General features: G+C 40.9%; 1 protein-coding gene across 12 annotated transcripts in view; it reads left to right on the forward strand.

Moving 5' to 3' along the window:
* The first annotated feature begins 179 nt into the window (after positions 1-179).
* LOC110523357 (F-BAR domain only protein 2) overlaps positions 180-24,605 on the forward strand; it is a 79,733-nt gene continuing 55,307 nt past the window's right edge. For 7 of the 12 annotated variants that reach the window (XM_036976969.1, XM_036976974.1, XM_036976975.1 and 4 more), the window contains exon 1: positions 180-386. In XM_036976969.1, coding sequence (XP_036832864.1) covers positions 354-386 — 33 coding nt within the window. In that variant the 5' untranslated portion in view covers positions 180-353. The remainder of the gene's footprint in view (positions 387-24,605) is intronic. The other 5 variants (XM_036976977.1, XM_036976980.1, XM_036976979.1 and 2 more) reach the window with 2 other exon arrangements.

Consider the following 24,605-nt stretch of genomic DNA (forward strand, 5'->3'; position numbering starts at 1 on the left):
AAACCTTTCCTACCTTGGCTGACATTAATCACGGTGATTTAGAACGTTTAAATAATTATAGAACCAGTCTAGAATATCACTGCAGACCAGTCATTTCCCCAGTTCCTTTTTTGTTCCCGCTATGGGTGGCGCTGTTTCCTTGTCTCTGGATTTTGGAGAAGACGAAAGGCAACTGAATTGAATCTATCTGAAGGAGGTGGAGTCTGAGGTGGGGAGGGAGAAGAAAGAGTGAGGGAAAAGGAGAAAAAAAGGAGAAAAAGCACACAACAGAAAAGGGGAGGACATCGGTGCAATTGCGTGAATATTGGTTGAATTACATTGAAGAAAATAGTTGCAGAGAGGAAGAAACCAAGATGATAACGCCCTACTTCCTACAGAATTTCTGGGTAGGTTCTGCTTTTGTTTATTTTCTTTAGCCGGGTTAGTAGGCTAAATTGTTTAGCTCAAATCCCCTATCAGTCCCGCAAGTGGATGTGACAACCGGACATTGAGACCTATTCCACAATTCGCTTAAACCCGATTCATGTGGGATATTGCTGGTGAAATAGAAGTATCTGGGTCAACACAATGTGTTAACCCATTGCCCAGCTACTTTTCTCGGCGAATATTATTTTGCCCCCTGGATTGGGCCTCTGTGAATGCCATTTTACACGAGTGCTGAATTGAATCCACCCCTCGTCCGGTCAATTGGTTGAATGGCTGTCACGGAGTGTCTTGAAATGTTTATGTATTTTTTTCCGTGGAACCCATTGGGGGTTTGTAGTTGTCATTCATAATCTCTACGTGTCAATTTCTTCCGTAATGAAGTTTTAGTGAGAGTCCAGACGTTTTAGCAAGTGTGAGGGGGGGGTTTATGCTAGTTGATTGTAACAGTGTTGCAACATTTGCCAGAATAAGAATGGCTACTTGTATTCAGCAACCCAACAGCAGACTAAAAACTATGGGTGACAGGGTTTTCAGTTGTGTGGCTCCTTCCAGTTACTGTCGGGGCTGCTGTCTCTGGCCTCGTTGGAAGCACAGCCTGTGGCACAGCTAAAGACTGAGCTGTTCAGAAAACTTTTAAGGCCATATGCTAATTATGTTCTCTGTCAGATCTTGTTGTGTGCTCTTGTTTTTTGGGGGATTATTTTTAGTATTATTATAATATTTGTTTTTTTTTGGGCGTGAGAAGCGATTTTCAAATTAAATGTAGTATTGTTATTATGTAGACATTTTACTGTAACAATGTTGCAGTTTGCGTTACTGTGGAATGTCAGAACAATCAGAATGCATTCTCTCTTAGTGATCAGTTCTTTGTGGCTAAATTGTGAATGAACCTAGTTCCACTTAATTGATTATGTCATATGAAGATCTTTCCCATAATGTTATTTTGCATGTCAAGTGACATGGTTTAATTAGTCACTTGTTAAAATGTAACCGCATTCTAAATGTTACTGAATTACTAATTTACTCCCACTTTCGAGGCTTACTAGATAAGTAGTTGAAAGGATAGGCCTATTTTCCTTTACTACAACGCTATCTGTGTTCAAGATATTATGATATACAACTGTGTAAATTCAGTCTCTGGGTATTCTATTTTACACCATGGGTCAACCATTTGCCAGATAACTTAAAATCTTGAATCCATATGTTAACTACTATTTGGTATTATAATGACTGCTTAGGCCCTAGGTGTGTACTAGGTGTGCTGCAGCCACCTGCTGCTTTATTGACAGCCTAGTCTTTATTACAATGGACTTTGACAGGTTCTGATTCATGACAAATTTACATCACATACATATACAGTAGGCCTACCATAACATGACGTTTCCCTGACTGAAGGACACAGACAGAAAAGCAGACAGATGGATGGACGGACAGACAGTGCATGTCGGCAGGTAGCCTAGTAGTTGAGTGTTGGACTAGTAACCGAAAGGTTGCAAGATCAAATCCCCGAGCTGACAAGGTAAAAATCTGTCGTTCTGCCCCTGAACTGGCAGTTAACCCACTGTTCCTAGGCCGTCATTGAAAATAATAATTTGTTCTTAACTGACTTGCCTAGATAAATAAAGGTTAAATAGAAAGAAATGTCATGGTGTGTAATCACAGGTGGTTGTTCTTGCATTCCACAGATGTTATCTTGAGATCATACGGAAGTGGCAGCCATGTCATGCCAGTGTTAATGCCCTCTGTTATGTTTCATAACAATCATAACAGTCAGTCAGCTGGACTAACCAGACCCAGAAATGAGGTCCAGCTGAGGTGGAACTGTACAGTGGAGAGGAAGGAGGCCCAAAGTATGGGACACAGCACTGTGATTAGTCTGTGGTACAGTAAGCTATGACTGTAGTTGATCACTATCAATAAGGCTTAATTCATGACAATAGAACTAGGCCTAATCTCGATGAAGATAATGTAGACACAAACCACTGACTTCATGAAGACCTTTTTAAATATATTTATTTATGTATTAGAGGAACCGGTATATGATACAAGAAAATTATTTTCAGAGAGAAGAGGAGAGCACAAGGTGTATTTTTACTCCTTACCAAGTTACAGTACATGGAAAGGAAGGAGGAAGAGTTCTAACTGTTATTAGCCTAATGTGTAATAGCCTACTACACTGACTGTAGGCTACACAACTGATTGATCACTATCAAGTTTCTTAAGACAGTTGCCCTTATCTTGATGTAGATAAAACAAATATATATATATATATATTTAGGCTAAATAAATGCCACTGACTTGTTGAAGACCTCTTCTGAAATATATTTGTACTGGACTAGGGAAACCGGTATATGATAGGAGGAAATTAAGTGAAGACAGAAAGCCACAAGGTGTGTTTTTACTCTGACACATCACAAGCACTCTGATGTTCTCAAGTTTATGTTCTCAGGGAGAAAGGATTTGATCATGTCTGGTCACACAATCAAAATAAAAGTCCAGCCTTGATCTCTTCAGAAAACATTAGGCCTAAGCTTGAATGTCTGTGTGTTCTGGTTAGTTGTATTTGTTTACTCTTGAAAGGCTAAAGGTCACAGATGTCTACTATATAATTTAGCCACAGCTAGCCAGTAAAATATAGGGCCTCTTTACCTAGTTTACTGAAATAAGCTCTGTGTCCAGAGAAACGCCTCTGTTAGTTCATTTTTTTTAATGAAGACTGACTGCACATTAATATAGTGCCTACCTCTTGTATAGTTCATCTAATTTAATAAGAGTGGTATCGTTGCAAAGCTTAAGCCATCTAAGTAAAAAGGGAGAGAAGATGTGATGTAGTGCATGTACTGTATCTTGAAGGCTGAGAGAGACTAAGAGCCCTGCTATCCTCTCATCTCTCAACCTACCCTCTGTGCTTAGATACAAGCCCCAAGATCACAGTGGAAGCAGAGATCAGCTGTGTGGTTAAGATGCAGGACGCACACACCCTCTCATATACACATTTTACTGAATTTCAAATGTGGACACGGCAGCATCTCTTCCCTCAGCTAAATAGTAACGTAGAGCTGTCATGGTACAACAGGATGCGTGAGATAATTAGTTCTAGAATTTTGTAAAGCCCATATACTCTTCGTTCCAGTAACATGGATGGACCCAGAACTTAATTGAGCATCTGACCAATTACACAATACTTTAGTTTTGGGTTAACCTATATTACCCTCAGCTGAACAAACAATTGTTTTAGGAATGAAGGAACACGGTCTCTGTGTGTTGCATCACTTGCTGTGTCACTGCTATGCTTCCCCTTCAATGGATGTGTTACCCACACACAGCAAGGACCTGTGTTTTAATCTGTTACCTCTTTCTATTCTGATTTGTAATCTTTTCTCTATATTCCCAGAAGGTTGGGTTGAGAGAGCACTACAGTGTTGTGTGTAGGCAGGGCCTGTGTGTGTGGTGAACTGTCTGTCCCCCTCAGTGTTTCATGGGAAAATAAGATGGCAGTGTGATAAGCAAATAGAGCGAAGAAGTCCAGCATCCCGGAGTCGCCTCTTCACTGTTGACATTGAGACTGGTGTTTTGCGGGTACTATTTAATGAAGCTAGCTGCCAGTTGATGACTTGTGAGGCGTCTGTTTCTCAAACTAGACGCTCTAATGTACTTGTCCTCTTGCTCAGTTGTGCACCGGGGCCTCCCACTCCTCTTTCTATTCTGGTTAGAGCCAGTATTCTTTGTTCTGTGAAGGGAGTAGTACACAGCTTTGAACGAGATCTTCAGTTTCTTGGCAATTTCTCGCATGGAATAGCCTTCATTTCTCAGAACAAGCATAGACTGATGATTTTCAGAAGAAAGTTATTTGTTTCTTGCCATTTTGAGCCTGTAATTGAACCCACAAATGCTGATGCTCCAGATACTCAACTAGTCTAAAGAAGACCATTTTTATTGCTTCTTTAATCAAATAAGAAAAACCTCCTTCACTCATGCTGCCAAACACCCTCGTAAAACTGACTATCCTACTGATCCTTGACTTCGGCGATGTCATTTACAAAATAGCCTCCAACACTCTACTCAGAAAATTGGATGCAGTCTATCACAGTGCCATCCGTTTTGTCACCAAACCCCATATAATACCCACCACTGCGACCTATATGCTCTCGTTGGCTGGTCCTTGCTACATATTCGTCGCCATACCCACTGGCTCCAGGTCATCTATAAGTCTTTGCTAGGTAAAGCGCCACCGTATCTCAGCTCACTGGTCACCATAGCAACACCCACCCGTAGCACGCGCTCCAGCAGGTATATTTCACTGGTCATCCCCAAAGCCAACACCTCCTTTGTCCGCCTTTCCTTCCAGTTCTCTGCTGCCAATGACTGGAACGAATCGCAAAAATCACTGAAGTTGGAGATTTATATCTCCCTCTCTAACTTTAAACAACAGCTGTCAGAGCAGCTTACCGATCGCCGCAGCTGTACACAGCCCTTTTGTTTTGTTTGTTTTTCTGCTCTTTTGCACACCAGTATTTCTACTTGCACATCCTCATCTGCACGTACAGTTGAAATCGAGAGTTTACATACACTTAGGTTAGAGTCATTCAAAAAAAATTCAACCACTCCACAAATTTCTTGTTCACAAACTATAGTTTTGGCAATCGGTTAGGACATCTACTTTGTGCATGACACAAGTAATGTTTCCAACAATTGTTTACAGACAGATTATTTCACTTCCAGTGAATTGTATCACAATTCCAGTGGGTCAGAAGTTTATATACACTAAGTTGACTCTGCCTTTAAACAGCTTGGACAATTCCAGAAAATGATGTCATGGCTTTAGAAGCTTCTGATAGGCTAATTGACATAATTTGATTCAATTGGAGGTGTACCTGTGGATGTACAGTGCCTTGCGAAAGTATTCGGCCCCCTTGAACTTTGCGACCTTTTTCCACATTTCAGGCTTCAAACATAAAGATATAAAACTGTATTTTTTTTGTGAAGAATCAACAACAAGTGGGACACAATCATGAAGTGGAACGACATTTATTGGATATTTCAAACTTTTTTTAACAAATCAAAAACTGACAAAATTGGGCGTGCAAAATTATTCAGCCCCTTTACTTTCAGTGCAGCAAACTCTCTCCAGAAGTTCAGTGAGGATCTCTGAATGATCCAATGTTGACCTAAATGACTAATGATGATAAATACAATCCACCTGTGTGTAATCAAGTCTCCGTATAAATGCACCTGCACTGTGATAGTCTCAGAGGTCCGTTAAAAGCGCAGAGAGCATCATGAAGAACAAGGAACACACCAGGCAGGTCCGAGATACTGTTGTGAAGAAGTTTAAAGCCGGATTTGGATACAAAAATATTTCCCAAGCTTTAAACATCCCAAGGAGCACTGTGCAAGCGATAATATTGAAATGGAAGGAGTATCAGACCACTGCAAATCTACCAAGACCTGGCCATCCCTCTAAACTTTCAGCTCATACAAGGAGAAGACTGATCAGAGATGCAGCCAAGAGGCCCATGATCACTCTGGATGAACTGCAGAGATCTACAGCTGAGGTGGGAGACTCTGTCCATAGGACAACAATCAGTCGTATACTGCACAAATCTGGCCTTTATGGAAAAGTGGCAAGAAGAAAGCCATTTCTTAAAGATATCCATAAAAAGTGTAGTTTAAAGTTTGCCACAAGCCACCTGGGAGACACACCAAACATGTGAAAGAAGGTGCTCTGGTTAGATGAAACCAAAATTGAACTTTTTGGCAACAATGCAAGACGTTATGTTTGGCGTAAAAGCAACACAGCTCATCATCCTGAAAACACCATCCCCACTGTCAAACATGGTGGTGGCAGCATCATCAGGTTTGGGCCTGCTTTTCTTCAGCAGGGACAGGGAAGATGGTTAAAATTGATGGGAAGATGGATGGAGCCAAATACAGGACCATTCTGGAAGAAAACCTGATGGAGTCTGCAAAAGACCTGAGACTGGGACGGAGATTTGTCTTCCAACAAGACAATGATCCAAAACATAAAGCAAAATCTACAATGGAATGGTTCAAAAATAAACATATCCAGGTGTTAGAATGGCCAAGTCAAAGTCCAGACCTTTATCCAATCGAGAATCTGTGGAAAGAACTGAGAACTGCTGTTCACAAATGCTCTCCATTCAACCTCACTGAGCTCGAGCTGTTTTGCAAGGAGGAATGGGAAAAAAATTCAGTCTCTCGATGTGCAAAACTGATAGAGACATACCCCAAGCGACGTACAGCTGTAATCGCAGCAAAAGGTGGCGCTACAAAGTATTAACTTAAGGGGGCTGAATAATTTTGCACGCCCAATTTTTCCGTTTTTGATTTGTTAAAAAAGTTTGAAATATCCAATAAATGTTGTTCCACTTCATGATTGTGTCCCACTTGTTGATTATTCACAAAAAAAATACAGTTTTATATCTTTATGTTTGAAGCCTGAAATGTGGCAAAAGGTCGCAAAGTTCAAGGGGGCCGAATACTTTCGCAAGGCACTGTATTTCAAGGCCTACCTTCAAACTCAGTGCCTCTGCTTGATATCATGGGAAAATCAAAAGAAATCAGCCAAGACCTCAGAAAAAAATAGTAGACCTCCAGAAGTCTGATTCATCATTTTGGGGCAATTTCCAAACGCCTGAAGGTACCATGTTCATCTGTACAAACAATAGTACGCAAGTATAAACACCATGGGACCACGCAGCTGTCATACCATTCAGGAAGGAGACGCATTCTGTCTCCTAGAGATGAACGTACTTTGGTGCGAAAAGTGCAAATCAATCCCAGAACAACAGCAAAGGACCATGTGAAAATGCTGTAAGAAACAGGTACAAAGTATCCATATCCACAGTAAAATGAGTCCTATATTGACATAACCTGAAAGGCCGCTCGGCAAGGAAGAGGTCACTGCTCCAAAACTGCCATTAAAAAGCCAGACTACGGTCTGAACTGCAAAAGGGGACAAAGATTGTACTTTTTGGAGAAATGTCCTCTGGTCTGATGAAACAAAAGTAGAACTGTTTGGCCACCATGGCCATCGTTATGTTTGGAGGAAAAAGGGGTAGGCTTGCAAGCTGAGGGGGGGTGGCTGCGTCATGTTGTGGGGGTGCAATGCTGCAGGAGGGACTGGTGCACTTCACAAAATAGATGGCATCAAGAGAAAAGAAAATTATGTGGATATATTGAAGCAACATCTCAAGACATCAGTCAGAAATTTTAAAGCTTGGTCGCAAATGCGTCTTCCAAATAGACAATGACACCAAGCGTACTTCCAAAGTTGTGGCAAAATGTCTCAAGGACAACAAAATCAAGGTATTGGAGTGGCCATCACAAAGACCTGACCTGAATCCAAAATAAAATTTGTGGGCAGAACTGAAAAAGCATGTGTGAGCAAGGAGGCCTACAAACCTGACTCAGTTACACCAGGTCTGTCAGGAGGAATGGGCCAAAATTCACCCAACTTATTGTGGGAAGCTTGTGGAAGGATACCCTAAAAGTTTGACCCAAGTTAAACAATGTAAAGGCAACACACTCAATTATTATTTGGTAGCATGTAAACTTCTGACCCACTGGGAATGTGATGGAAGAAATAAAAGCTGAAATAAATCATTCTCTCTATACTGACATTTCACATTTTTTAAATAAAGTGGTGATCCTAACTGACTTAGAACAGAAATTTTACTAGGATTAAATGTCAGGAAAAGCTGCATTTAAATGTATTTGGCTAAGGTGTATGTACATTTCCTACATCAACTGTATATCACTCCAGTGTAAATTGCTAAATTATAATTACTTCGCCACTATTGGCGTATTTATTGCCTTACCTCCTTCACTTGCACACACTGTATATAGATTGTTCTATTGTGTTATTGACTACGTTTGTTTATTCCATGTGTAACTCTGTTGTTTTTTCCGTACTGGTTTGCTTTATCTTGGCCAGGTCGCAGTTGTAAATGTGAACTTGTTCTCAACTGGCCTACCTGGTGAAATAAAAAAATAAATACAAATATTGGTCACATACACATGGTTAGCAGATGTTAATGCGCGTGTAGCGAAATGCTTGTGCTTCTAGTTCCGACAGTGCAGTAATATCTAACAAGTAATCTAACAATTTCACAACAACTACCTTACACACACACACACAAATGTAAAGGGATGAATAAGAATATGTACATATAAATATATGAATGAGTGATGGCCGAACGGCATAGGCAAGATGCAGTAGATGGTATAGAATACAGTATATACATATGAGATGAGTAAATGTAGGTTATGTAATCATTATATAAGGTGGCATTGTTTAAAGTGACTAGTGATACATTTATTACATCCAATTATTAAACTGGCTTGAGATTTGAGTCAGTATGTTGGCAGCAGCCACTCAATGTTAGCGATGGCTGTTTAACAGTCCTGGAGGGCAGGTAGTTTGCCCCCGGTGATGCTTTGTGCAGACCTCACTACTAGAGGTCGGCCGATTATGATTTTTCAACACCGATACCGATTTATTGGAGGACCAAAAAAAGTTGATACCGATTAATCTGACAATTATGTATTTTTTAAATTTTTTTAAATGTATTTATTTGTAATAATGACAATTACAACAATACTGAATGAACACTTATTTTAATGTAATACATCAATAAAATCAATTTAGCCTCAAATAAATAATGAAACATGTTGAATTAGCTATAAATAATGCAAAAACAAAGTGTTGGAGAAGTAAAAGTGCAATATGTGCCATGTAAAAAAGCTAACGTTTGAGTTCTTTGCTCAGAACATGAGAACATATGAAAGTTGGTGGTTCCTTTTAACATGAGATATTCCAAGATAAGAGGTTTTAGGTTGTAGTTAACTTAAAGTATAGAGGGCAGCATTTCCACTTGGATAAATAGCGTGCCCAATTTCAACTTCCTGCTACTCATGCCAAGAATATAAGATATGCATATTACTCATAGATTTCGATTGAAAACACTCTGAAGTTTCTAAAACTGTTTGAATCATGTCTGTGAGTATAACAGAACTCATGTAACAGGCAAAACCCCGAGGACTAACCGTTCAGAATTGTTGTTGTTGTTGAGGTGTCTGTCTGTTCAGTGAGTTCTCATTGGGAAACGATATTTCTTATGAACTTGTTTTCAGTTCCTACCGCTTCCACTGGATGTCACCAGTCTTTGGAATTTGGTTGAGGTTATTCCTTTGTGCAAGGAAGAAGTAGGGCCAACTAGGAACTGCGTAACACTGAGAGTTGCACAAGACTTGAAAAGTAGCTTGGTTTCTTGTCTTCCTGTATTGAACACAGATAGACCCGTCTTCAATTTGATCGATTTATTAACGTTTAAAAATACCTAAAGTAGTTTTAAATGTTTTGGCAATGTTTTAAATATTTTGTAGTGACGTTGCGCAGTTTTTTTTTCTGGATCAAACGCGCCAAATAAATTGACATTTTGGATATATATGGATGGAATTAATCGAACAAAAAGACCAATTGTGATGTTTATGGGACATATTGGAGTGCCAACAAAAGAAGCTCATCAAAGGTAAGCCATGTTTTATATTTTATTTCTGCGTTGTGTAGCGCCTGCAAGGTTGAAAAATGCTACCCTCTTTGTTTACTGTTGTGCTATCATCAGATAATAGCTTCTTATGCTTTCGCCGAAAAGCCTTTTTAAAATCTGACACGTTGGCTGGATTCACAACGAGTGTAGCTTTAATTTAGTATCTTACATGTGTGATTTAATGAAAGCTCTGCATTTTCCCTGGCTTTTGGCCAAGTGGGACGCAAGCATCCCCTAACCTATAAACAACAGCCACACTCGAAGCAGCGTTACCCATCGCTCCACAAAAGCCGCGGCCCTTGCAGAGCAAGGGGAATAACTACTCCAAGTCTCAAAGCGAGTGACGTTTGAAACGCTATTAGCGCACACCCAGCTAACTAGCTAGCCATTTCACGTCGGTTACACCAGCCATTAGGCTGATAGGCCTGAAGTCATAAACAGCGCTGTGCTTGCGAAGAGCTGCTTGCAAAACGCATGAAAGTGCTGTTTGAATGAATGCTTCCGAGCCTGCTGCTGCCTACCATCGCTCAGTCAGACTGCTCTATCAAATCATAGACTTAATTATAACATAATAACACACAGAAATATGAGCCTTTGGTCATTAATATGGTCAAATCCGGAAACTATCGTCTCAAACAAAACATGTATTTTTTCAGTGAAATACGGAACCGTTCTGTATTTTATCTAACGGGTGGCATCCCTAAGTCTAAATATTCTTGTGACATTGCACAACATTCTTAACAACTTAACATATGTCATAATTATGTAAAATTCGGGCAAATTAGTTCGCAATGAGCAAAGGCAGCCCAAACTGTTGCATATACCCTGACTCTGCGTGCAATGAACGCAGGAGAAATTACACAATTTCACCTGGTTAATATTTCCTGCTAACCTGGATTTCTTTTAGCTAAATATGCAGGTTTAAAAATATATACTTCTGTGTATTGATTTTAAGAAAGGCATTGGTGTTTATGTTTAGGTACATTCGTCCAACGATTGTGCTTTTTTCGCAAATGCATTTTTGTTAAATCATCCCCCAGCATTGCATCGATTTATATGCAATGCAGGACACGCTAGATAAACTTGTAATATCATCATCCATGTGTAGGTATAACTAGTGATTTATGATTGATAGATTTTTTTTTTTTATATAAGAAGTTTAATGCTAGCTAGCAACTTACCTTGGCTTCTACTGCATTTGTGTAACAGGCAGGCTCCTCGTGGAGTACAATGAGAGGCAGGTGGTTAGAGCGTTGGACTAGTTAACTGTAAGGTTGCAAGATTGTATCTTCCGAGCTGACAAGGTGAAAATCTGTCATTCTGCCTCTGATCAAGGCAGTTAACCCACCGTTCCTAGGCATTCATTGAAAATAAGAATGTGCTCATAACTGACACTCTAGTTAAATAAAGGTATACAATTGCTGCACAAAAATACCGATTTCCGATTGTTATGAATAATTGGGGCCGATTTCAAGTTATTGGCCATTCCGATTAATTGGTCGACCTCTACTCACTACCCTCTAAGAGATTCCTGCGGTTGTGGGCGGAGCAGTTGCCGTACCAGGTGGTGATACAGCCTGACAGGATGCTCTCAATTGTGCATCTGTAAAAGTTTGAGTGTTTTCTGTGACAAGCCAAATTTCTTCAGTATCTTGAGGTTCAAGAGGCGCTATTGCGCCATCTTCACCACGCTGTCTGTGTGGGTGGACCATTTCAGTTTATCAGTGATGTATATGCCGAGGAACTTTACACCGTCTCCACTACTGTCCCGTCGATGTGGATAGTCCACGATCATCTCCTTTGTTTTGTTGACATTGAGTGAGGTTATTTTCCTGACACCACACTCCGAGGGCCCTCACCTCCTCCCTGTAGGCTGTCTTGTCGTTGTTGGTGATCAAGCCTACCACTGTAGTGTCGTCTGCAATCTTGATGATTGAGTTGGAGGCGTGCATGGCCACGCAGTCATGGGTGATCAGGGAGTACAGGAGAGGGCTGAGAACGCACCCTTGTGGGGCCCCAGAGTTGATGATCAGCGGGGTGGAGATGTTGTTTCCTACCCTCACCACCTGGGGGCGGCCCGTCAGGAAGTCCAGGACCCAGTTGCACAGGGCGTGGTCGAGACTCAGGGTCCTATGGTGTTAAATGCTGAGCTGTAGTCAATGAACAGCATTCTTACATAGGTATTCCTCTTGTCCAGATGGGTTAGGGCAGTGTGATTGCATCGTCTGTGGACCTATTGGGGCAGTAAGCAAATTGGAGTGGGTCTAGGGTGTCAGGTAGGGTGGAGGTGATCTGGTCCTTGACTAGTCTCTCAAAGCACTTCATGATGACAGAAGTGAGTGCTACGGGGTGATAGTTGTTTAGCTCAGTTACCTTAGCTTTCTTGAGGACAGGAACAATGGTGGCCCTCTTGAAGCATGTGGGCACACCAGACTGGGACAGGGATTGATTGAATGTCTGTAAACACACCAGCCAGCTGGTCTGCACATGCTCTGAGGACGCAGCTTGGGATGCCGCCTGGGCCAGCAGCCTTGCGAGGGTTAACACGTTTTAAGTGTTTTACTCACGTTGTCCACGGTGAAGTAGAGCCCACAGGTTTTCGTAGCGGGCCGTGTCAGTGGCACTATATTGTCCTGAAAGTGAGCAAAGAAGTTGTTTTAATTTGTCTGGGAGCTCCCGGGTGGCGCAGTGGTTAAGGGCGCTGTACTGCAGCGCCAGCTGTGCCATCAGAGTCCCTGGGTTCGCGCCCAGGCTCTGTCGTAACCGGCCGCGACCGCACAATTGGCCTAGCGTCGTCCGGGTTAGGGAGGGATTGGTCGGTAGGGATCTCCTTGTCTCATCGCGCACCAGCGACTCTGTTGTTATGATTGCACCACGAGTCGTTAATCATAAGGCATACAGAGAGATGATTGTTTCTGGCAGCGCGATGCGGGATGAAACTGGGTGGCTTTATGGATTCTGATAACATATCCCGAGTGAGCCATGTTTCTGTGAAACAAAGAATGTAACGATCTCTCTGGAAGATAACCCTTGCTCGAATTTCGTCTACCTTGTTGTCAAGAGACTGGACATTGGCGAGTAGTATTCTCGGGAGCGGTGAGCGGTGAGACGGAGCCTGACGAGAAGACCACTCCGTCTGCCCCTTCTGTGGCGCCGTTGTTTTGGGTTGCCTACTGGGATCAGATCTATTGTCCTGGGTGGTGGTCCGAACAGAGGATCCGCTTAGGGAAAGTCGAATTCCTGCTCATAATTTTGGTAAGTTGACGTTGCTCTTATATCCAATAGTTCTTCCTGGCTGTATGTAATAATACTTAAGATTTCCTGGGGTAACAATGTAAGAAATAATACATTAAAAAAAACTAAATACTGCATAGTTTCCTGAAGCGAGGCGACCATCTCTGTCGACGCCAACAGTTTTCAGCTGTGCTAACATAATTGCAAAAGGGCTTTCTAATGATCAATTATCCTTTTAAAATGATAAAATTGGATTAGCTAACACGACGTGCCATTGGAACACCAGAGTGATGGTTTCTGATAATGGGCCTCTGTACGCCTATGTAGATATTCCATTTTAACAAATCAGCTGTTTCCAGCTAAAATAGTCATTTACAACATTAACAATGTCTACAATGTACTTCTGATCAATTTAATGTTATTTTAATAGACAAAAAAATATGCTTTTCTTTCAAAAACAATGATATTTCTAAGTGACCCCAATGTTTTGAATGGTAATGTAAATGCAACATGCGTTAACAGAGTTACAGTTCATATAAGGAAATCTGTCAATTGAAATTAATTCATTAGACCTTAATCTATGGATTTGACATTACTGGGAATACAGATATGCATCTGTTGGTCACAAATACCTTTAAAAAAAAAAGTAGGAACGTGGATCAGAAAACCAGTCAGTATCTGGTGTGACCACCATTTGCCTCATGCAGCTCAACACATCCCCTTCGCATAGAGTTGATCAGACTGTTGATTGTGGCCTGTGGAATGTTGTCCCATTCCTTCAATGGCTGTGCGAAGTTGCTGGATATTGGTGTGAACTGGAACACATGTCGAACACGTCAACCCAGAGCATCCCAAACATGCTCAATGTGTGACATGTCTGGTAAGTATGTAGGCCATGGAAGAACTGGGACATTTTCAGCTTCCAGGAATTGTGTACAGATCCTTGCGACATGGGGCCGTCCATTATCATGCTGAAACATGAGGTGATGGCGGCGGATTAATGGGTCTCAGGACCTCTTCACGGTATGTCTGTGCATTCAAATTGCCATTGATAAAATGCAATTGTGTTTGTTGTCAGTAGCTTATGCCTGCGCATACCCTGACCCCACTACCACCATGTGGCACTCTGTTCACGACATTGAAGTTTCCTAAAATGAGGCTGGAGGCGGCTTATGGTAGAGAAATGAACATTCAATTCTCTCGCAACCGGTGGACATTCCTGCAGTCAGCATGCCAATTGCATGCTCCCTCAACTTGAGACCATCTGTGGCATTGTGTTGAGACAAAACTGCACATTTTAGAGTAACCTTTTTATAGTCCCCAGCATAAGCTGCACCTGTGTAAGGATCATGCTGTTTAATCAGCTTTTTGATAATCCGTCCACCTGACAGGTGTGGCATTTCTTGGCAAAGAAGAAATGCTCACAAACAGGGATGTATACACATTTGTGGCTAAAACTTGAGAGAAATAAGCTCTTTGTGTGTTGGGGAAATTTCTGGGATCTTTTATTTCAGCTCATGAAACATGGGACAAATACTTTAAATGTTGTGTTATTATATTTTTGTTCAGTGTATTAGAGACACACACACACACACACACACACACAAACAAGGCATAGCTACAGTACCATAGCCTCTGCCCTCTTCCTCCCTGTAAAGAGCCACTGTCCAAATAATAAGGGCTGCCTTTGTTTGTCTTGCCTTTTATTTGTTCTCCTCCACTGAGCATGGACTATGTGGTCATCACAAAATATCATGGCAGACATCGGATAGGATAGCTCCTCTCTCTCCATGCTACTGTATTCGACACATGACAAATAAAATGTGATTTAATCTCTAACTCTGTAGAAAGGAATAGCATGTTTTTGTTTTGGGTTGTAGCCATGAGGTTGAGTTGTGAGGTCAACCGACATGGGGCCTAGCCATGTGAGAGGAGAGCTGGAGGAATCTCTTCACTCTCCCCTGGCATCTGTGGTTGGGAGGTTTAGGTCAACATTGAGTTGGGTAACTTGGGTTACATGGGAAAGGCTACTTTCGGAGTTGAGTCAATTGATATTTTACCTCGTAAGGTCAATAACTAGCCAGAGTTTCTACTGGTCAGGTCACGTTGTTAAGGAAGCTCCTGGCCCAAGACAATTGTATCTGGGAGCACCTTGGAAAATCAGCTATTCATCTAATGACAGAATGGTTGATTTATGGGGGTGTTGTTGAGACGGTGTTAAAATATATAAGCCTAGAATGGAAGGAGCTACATGATCATGTTGTGAATAGAGTACAACGAGGAGGAGGCCTCGCCCATAGACCAGCCTTCTGTTTCAGACAGGGGGGTTAGCTCAGTTTGTTCACAATGCCTGTAGGAGAAGTAGAGATGTCCTGTTTTTGTAGTGTGGCTAGATGGTAGTTGTACTTGCCATGATTATTGTATATGCGTAATAATGTTAATATGCCTCGCAGACATTCTGTCATCACACGACCATCGGCAGGCAGACATTCTGTCATCACACGACCATCGGCAGGCAGACATTCTGTCATCACACGACCATCGGCAGGCAGACATTCTGTCATCACACGACCATCGGCAGGCAGACATTCTGACAGTGTTATAAAGGCGTCTTGGTTTACACATGTTGTGAAAAGAGCCGAAGTTGTTAAACAATTTGTATGTTGATGTAGTGCCCATCACTTACTAATGTTTAAACCTCTGTGTTGAGAAGTTGTGTTTTTACTGCTGTCCCAGACACGTTTTTGTCTACTCAACGCTTGTTTCTGACCAGGTTAAAGACTCAATCTGAGGGCTTCTAATCTCATTTTTGAGCAGTCCCAGTTGTTTTCAAACAGGTTTGATTTTATTGACACAATCTGCAATGCTCTTGTGTGAGATGTGCAATGACAAGTTTTCAGAACGTGATCAGCAATAGCCAATGAGAGCTGGCCAGAGAAGAAGCCAGTGAGATGCTGACGTATCACATCACCCAGAATGTGTAGACTCTGGAGAAGGAGCTATGACTACTACTAGTATTGTATTGTACTTGCCTTTAACCAAAGTGTCAAATCGTTACAGCTCTGAAGTTCACAAGCAATGTTATCCAATTCAAAACATTGGCTAGATCTTTCAACTCTGTATGGCAAGCGTGAATGTCTAACTGAACCTTTATGAGGCTGCTTTGAGCCACAGCTCGTAGCTACGTTAAATCGTATCACATCATTGTTTGGTATAGAGAACCCTCACGACCAAGTGAAGAATCGTATTATGTGTGACACGTCTGTGGCAGATGGTTAGCTTGCGCAACACTATGTTGGCAACACAAAACAACTACAGGAAAGACAGTTGTTCAATGTGAGAGGCTCAGTGATGTTAGGATTTTGAAAGTCCTGCAGTGTATACTGGGCTTTTCTGCCACCACAGAAACTGACCCTGGGCTTGTTCTAACATGAGCACCTGCGAATCTAAGGCCATGCTTGTGCTGCTGTTGTGGGAGTGGTAGCGAAGCAGCCTTTAATTTGCATGAAATTAACATATATTAATATGAGCAATTCCATGTTAACAGAATTACGCTTTGACTCAGCTTTTTCACTTTAAAATGTATACCAAACAAAAGCCATTGATTTCATATAGGGCTGTCCCCTACGTAAAAAATAATTGGTCAACTAAAAGTCGTCTGTTCTTTCTTCGACTAACTTCCTAACAACCAAACAATCGATCAGTTGACTAATTGCAGTCAGCCCTAATTTCAAAGTTTAATTATATGCTCAAGGACTACCTTTAACAATTTCCACAGAAAAATGTACTATAACTCATTTAGTGGAAGAACTGTGCAGATGCAAACTTTGGAAACGGAATTACGTCAATCTCTCACGTTTTTAGGTGACCACATTTTCCAAAAACTCAGCTCTGAATTAAGATTCAAAGATGTCTTTAAAAGAACGGGGTGTCTGCTATGACATGGCACCTTGTGTTTTGAAAAAAAATCTGTTTTGGTTATTAAACTAGGCCTGCAGGAAGTGAAGTGGATTTAAACCTGGTAACAGAATTACATCATGGGTCTGTGATCTGTACAACACAGAAATGCATAATTATGGATATGAATGTCATTTCTCTTAATGTTTTAATACGTTTGGACATCACATTGCAGCACAGTAGAGTGTGGTACAATACAGAACAATATACTGTACTATACTATATTTGCCTATACTGTACTGTACTCTAATGTGCTCGGCATACTGTACTGTGCTATCCAAACTTGTGAAACGTGTTTATGATGGGTTCAGATTTGGTCCAGTCCGGTCCATCTGTAGACATTAACATCAAGGGTGGACTGACCAAATTTCAATGACTTTTCAATGTCCATGGATGTTAATAAATGGAAGGAGAAGGCTCATGGGTAGGTGTCAGTAAGAACTGGGAGAGGCTGTCCAGACTGTTTTAAGACAGGAAGAGGGGAAGAACATGTTATGAGCTGAACACTATGCCAGTGGAAGGGAAGACAGTAGCAAGTCACCCAACTGGTTTGTGACTTCCCATAGTAGCCAATTCAGTTGCAGTAATTCCGTAACTGATTTGGTAACATAATTACGAGTTTTAATTACGTAATTCGTAAACAGTAATATCACTATAACTAATTGGTAGGTCTACCATTACTTGTTACTTCTGTGAACTTTCAATATCCTCACTTCTCACGAGGGAGAGACATTCAAAAATAACTTCAAGATATGTGGGGTTTAGGTAAAGAGAAACAATTTCTCCAAAACGAATATGTGTTGATATTAGTTGACATGGGTCTTTACGTCAACATTATTTTGTTGTGATGTATTTCAGATACCGTAAGACTTTAATGTAGATGTTTTCTAATTTCCTAAAAATAAAGACTAATGACTTTCATTTTAAACCCAATTTGATGTGCTCCTATGAACCTCACGTGTTGGTGCTCATGGGTCCTTTTTAAAAAGTTTATTTTTTTTCCATTTCTCCCCAATTTCATTATATCCAATTCTCTTGGCGGAATCGGGAGAGGCGAAGGTTGAGAGCCATGCATCCTCCAAAACATGACCTGCCAAGCTTCACTGCTTCTTGACACACTGCTTGCTTAGCCAGCCGCACCAGTGTGTCGGAGGAAACACTGTCCAACTGACAACCAAGTCAGCTTGCAGGCGCCCGGCACGCCACAAGGAGTCACTACGATGAGACAAGGAAATCCCGGCCGGCCAAACCCTCCCCTAACCCGGACGTTGCTGGGTCAATTGCGATACAGGTGGCATTCTGTCCCTGCTCTTCCAAAGAGAAAGTTTTGCATTTTTTTTTGTTCACTGCAGCAATAGAGCGGTGTTTGAACAAGGGCTTTGTACATTTTGTACAGACAAGGATGTTTTCCCATATCCTTCACTTGGTCAGTGTGGGACTGTCCACCTGGGTTTCAAGTACCGTTTGTCAACTGCTCTAAGGCTTCTTTTGGGTTCGTCACTGAATCACTTTCCACTACTGAAGAATCTCTGATCTGATGTTATCTGATCTAAATGTACACAAAAACAAGAATGCTCCTGGCCAAGCTCTAGCCTAGCGAGAGCGAAGAGAACCGGAGATTGCATTCTTGGCCTCTTATGGGGCAATATTTATTTACACAGTGATGGGCATTGATGATTCAGGGAGTTTCCAAGGACTGTAGCGCTATTTATTTTCATGTGAAAAATAAACCATGTTTTGTTTTTCCACATCTTACAAATCAAATCATGAAATTTGGATGAAGATTTATCTTCTGTTCTGCTGGCTAATGTGCTCATTAGTCTGGTTGCTATTGCTAATTTTCTCTTATATTTTAGTTTGTCTGAGTTTCAAAGCTACCCTTTTCTGGTCCGGGGCTATAGTTCTGCTCTATGCACAGCAATTTCCTGTTTTCCTTTGTTTTCCTTTGTTTTCACTTGTTTTCACTTGCCAAATCCATTTTATTCGCCATTGTGTACATTTCATGCTTGGCTCAAATGGTTGCTGCTATTGATGCTATTTGATGCTATTTCCCATAAATCAAATTTTGCATCATTTTTCGACCTAAAGCAAACGGAACAATTAACACAATGTTAGTGTTGCTCAGACAGATAATTGCTATTACCAGAGAGAAAAGCCACAGGCCACCTCTTGTTAACTAAAGCATGTTTTGTGACTGGAATTAGTGTAATCATCAGAGTTCAGTTCTGTACTGTCTCTCTCACAAGGCATTGCCAAACCACTGTACCACCAGGTTTGGTACATACATAGGCGTGCACACACACAGTAGGTAGAGAAAAGGTATACTGTAGCGTTATTGCAGTAGGAGGGGAAAGTGGAATAGACCAGTTCTAATCCCATCCATTTACATAAGCAGCAATTCATCCATAAAGTAATAACTTCCACAGGATATGGAAAGTTGTAGTCTTATTGCTGACTACATGTGGTTATATTGGCATAGAATGGATGCCTCTTATTGGCATAGAACCCTGGCATAGAATGGCCTCTTTTCACAGGACATGGAGCAGCGTGGTGGTTGTTCCTCCCAGCCTTCAGTTAGATTTAGGATTCTGTCATATACCTTAGTGTTGTGGACAGAGTGGTAGGACATTTTGATACACTACCGTTCAAAAGTTTAGGGTCACTTAGAAATGTCCTTGTTTTCCATGACAACATACATGAAATGAGTTACAAAATGAATAGTAAATATAGTCAAGATGTTGACAAGGTTATAAATAATGAGTTTTAATTGAAATATTAATTGTGTCCTTCAAACTTTCCTTTTGTCAAAGAATCCTCCATTTGCAGCAATTACAGCCTTGCAGACGTTTTGGCATTCTAGTTGTCAATTTGTTGAGGTAATCTGAAGAAATTTCACCCCATGCTTCCTGAAGCACCTCCCACAAGTTGGACTTGCTTGATGGGTACTTCTTACCTACCATACGGTCAAGCTGCTCCCACAAAAGGGTTGAGATCCGGTGACTGTGCTGGCCACTCCATTATAGACTGAATACCAGCTGACTGCATCTTCCCTAAATAGCTCTTGCACAGTTTGGAGCTGTGCTTTGGTTCGTTGTCCTGTTGTAGGAAGAAATTGGCTCCAATTAAGCGCCGTCCACAGGGTATGGCATTGCAAAATGGAGTGATAGCCTTCCTTCTTCAAGATCCCTTTTACCTTGTACAAACCTCCCACTTTACCACCACCAAAGAAACCCCCAGGCCATCACATTGCCTCCACCATGCTTGACAGATGGAGTCAGGCGCACCTCCAGCATCTTTTAATTTTTTCTGCGTCTCACGAATTATCTTCTTTGTGATCCTAACACCTCCAACTTAGATTTGTCTGTCCAAAACACTTTTTTCCAATCTTCCTCTGTCCAGTGTCTTTGTTCTTTTGGTCATCTTAATAATTTTATTTTTATTGCCCAAATAGAGCGAATAAGCAAATAGAGCGAAGAAGGCCAGCATCCCGGAGTCGCCTCTTCACTGTTGATGTTGAGACTGGCGTTTTGCGCATACTATTTAATGAAGCTGCCAGTTGAGGACTTGTGAGGCATCGGTTTCTCAAACTAGACACTGTAATGTACTTGTCCTCTTGCTCAGTCCCACTCTGCTTTCTATTCTGGTTAGAGCCAGTTTGTGCTGTTCTGGGAAGGGAGTAGTACACAGCATTGTACCAGATCTTCAGATTCTTGGCAATTTATGGCATGGAATCGGTGTGTTGGGTCATTGTCCTGTTGAAAAACAAATGATATGCTGGTTAAGTGTGCCTTGAATTTGAAATAAATCACAGACCATGTCACCAGCAAAGCACCCCAAGACCATCGCAACTCCTCCTCCATGCTTCACTGTGGGAACCACATGTGGAGATCATCCGTTCACCTTCTCTGCGTCTGAAGCATTTATTTGGGCTGCAATTTCTGAGGCTGGTAACTTTAATGAACTTATCCTCTGCAGTAGAGGTAACTCTGGGTCTTCCTTTCCTGTAGCGGTCCTCATGAGAGCCAGTTTCATCATAGCCCTTGAGGGTTTTTGCGACTGCACTGGAAGAAACTTTCAAAGTTCTTGAAATTTTCCAATTGACTGACCTTCATGTCTTAAAGTAATGATCGACAATATGGACTTGTTTTTTTTACCAAATAGGGCTATCATCTGTATACCATCCCTACCTTGTCACAACACAACTGATTGGCTCAAACGCATTAAGGAAAGAAATTCCACAAATTAACGTTTAACAAGGCACACCTGTTAATTGAAATGCATTCCAGGTGACTCAGGTAGCTGAAGAACTTCAGCATATGTGATAGCTTTTTTAGTTATCCCTAGCTACTGTTTAATTGTTTGAATCCGCATTCATGAAGTTAGTTGAGAATGCCAAGAGTGTGCAATGCTGTCATCAAGGCAAAGGGTTTCTACTTTGAAGAATCTAAAATATATTTTGCTTTATTTAACACTACCATATGTGTAATTTCATTTATGTTTTCACTATTATTCTACAATGTATAAAATATTAAAAATAAAGAGAAACCTTTGAATAGGTGTGTGCAAACTCTTGACTGGTACTGTGTATTTCCACATTGTGGTTGGAATAATATTGTGAAAATGATGATAATGCCCTTTTAGTGTAAGAGTTGTTTTAAAAGACCACCTGAAATGTCAGTTTATTTTGTTGGGATGGAGTTTTGGCCTGCATGGTGACATCAACATATATTGGTTAATTGTCCAATAAGAGTTCCTAACCTCTCTGTCAATATCAGTTTTCTCCTCCCCACTAAGACCACTCCCAGACAGCCCTAGCTAAATTCTTTGCTAAGAAGCTATTTTTGACCATTTTAATTGAAAACAATCACAGTAAGATACTCAATTGTTACATATAAGTAGCATAAAAATAGCATGATGTTGTATTGTGGTATAAAAATAGCATGATGTTGTATTGTCAGTAGTGAGCGATTAACATTTTGACTCCAAGTGATCTTGACTCAAAGGTTGGTGACCACTGCTCTAGAGATATTAAATCCAGAACTATGTGGGACACTGGGTTGAAGGAACTTGTAGTTTTCATTAAGCAAATATTCAACAGTTCAGCGCAGACATGTGGTTATCAACTGTAATGATCATCGATTGCACGTGTTCTTTCCGGCTCCGACCACTAAGGTACAGCATAAGGCTCAGACAGAGACAGATACCTAACATTGTGGGCATAAAAGTGTAAGGTACACTCAGACCGCATGAGAGAGCAATGTACACAACGATGAGAGGGATAGAGACAGTCTGAAAGTATGCCTTATCTACTTTAAAGAAGTAGTAAAATGATTTCGTCAGACAGCTCTGCAGAATACTTAGGCAGGCTGGCTAAATAGGATGAATAAAGACCACACAGTATGGGGAGCACAAAGATAACATTAGATTGGCTGGCTGGCTGCTACTGCCTGCTCAGTGATGAGGCGATGGCTTTAAGAAATGAAACATATTTTTTATTTGATAACTTTAAGTAATGTACACAACTGAAATGTTTGGTAATTTCCTATTTTTCTCTTGATGTCTACCCAATGTGGACCTGACAGAGACAATGGAATATTTCCACTGTTTTTGGCTTTGTAATTTCGTTAAAAAAGCTAAAATAATTTTAATATCACTTCATAATGCATTTAATGTAAAACATTTTTTACCGAAATCGGAAACTTTATTATTTTGTACTAAGGGCCGACTTCAAAAAGCTCACCACTATGTACTGTGGTATACAACTGGCATGCTGTTGTACTGTGGTTGTATTGTGGTATAAAAGTAGCATGTTGTTGTATTGTGGTATAAAAGTAGCATGTTGTTGTATTGTGGTATAAAAGTAGCATGTTGTTGTATTGTGGTATAAAAGTAGCATGTTGTTGTGGTATAAAAGTAGCATGTTGTTGTACTGTGGCAGTTGCTAATCATCAACACAACTTAAATAGGCCAATTGATTCTATTTGGGTAAATGAGCACAGTCATTCAGATTCCCATGTAAAATAGCCTTTTAAGTGACTAAAATATCACCCAAAATATTTTGAGGATAGAAATCCTACATTTAAAAAAAATAACTAACAGAAAGTTTGAAAAGTCTGGCTGAGTGGGCGGGGAGCTTATATTCATGAGCACGCCTTGACTGACCGCTCTTTAAAAAGGTCTATGTTAAGAAACTTGGATGCAGTAAAGTCATCTCAAGCTAATTTGGTGATACACAAAGCAACTCAAACAGCAAGGAAATGGCATCAATGATGTCATTTCTTTTTTATACATACTCTTGTGATGCGGTTCACAGCAGCACTGAGGGATGTGTTGAAATGACAACTGCGTCAGAGTTTTGAACGACACTTTCCCTCCCTTTTGTTCCATGCTGGCTGAAGTCCTAGCTAGCCAATAACTAGCTAACACCAGACACAGATGAAGTCCTAGCTAGCCAATAACTAGCTAACACCAGACACAGATGAAGTCCTAGCTAGCCAATAACTAGCTAACACCAGACACAGATGAAGACCTAGCTAGCCAATAACTAGCTAACACCAGACACAGATGAAGACCTAGCTAGCCAATAACTAGCTAACACCAGACACAGATGAAGACCTAGCTAGCCAATAACTAGCTAACACCAGACACAGATGAAGACCTAGCTAGCCAGTAACTAGCTAACACCAGACACAGATGAAAGGGGAAACATATGTGTGTTTGCCAGAGATAAATAGTGTAAACTTTTAATTATATTTGCTGACACCCTACAGTCAAATTTCGGCACCCGTCAAGTAGCTATCTAGCTATATAAATCACGCCCCTCTGCAAACAAGCCTTCTCAGATGTTGGTTACAAGGCGGTACTTATTTAAATTGGGTCAGATAATATCATGTTACCAATAATTTCTTAATCTGAGTTAGGGTGACATCACCCTATTTCTTTAGTAATCCCGCCTCCTGAATCCAAGTGTTTGACATGGGAGAAGGGACCAATAACTTCTGTGATTAAACTTGATCAATGCAGAAACAGGTCATTTAAATCCTTATACAAACTTCTTGCCACTAACATAATGTTTTATGCCCCATTTCACACACACTCTCTCACTCTCACACTCACTCTCTCACTCACTCTCTCACTCACTCACTCACTCACTCACTCACTCACTCACTCACTCACTCACTCACTCACTCACTCACTCACCCACTCTTTCTCACACACACACAGAGCTCGGTCACAGGTTCAGGAATGGTTAAATCACAACATTCACTTAAAATGAACCTTACAAATAGCAGTGTTGTGTGATCTGGAAAGCCATAGTCAGTCAATAAATTATATAATAATACTCGTAGGAAAGGTTTTCATCTTTAGCTCACAATCTGTGGATACAAATGTATGTAAAACAGCACAGTTGAAATA

Source organism: Oncorhynchus mykiss, chromosome 5 (assembly GCF_013265735.2).
Source record: "Oncorhynchus mykiss isolate Arlee chromosome 5, USDA_OmykA_1.1, whole genome shotgun sequence".
In the NCBI taxonomy this organism is placed as follows: Eukaryota; Metazoa; Chordata; class Actinopteri; order Salmoniformes; family Salmonidae; genus Oncorhynchus; species Oncorhynchus mykiss.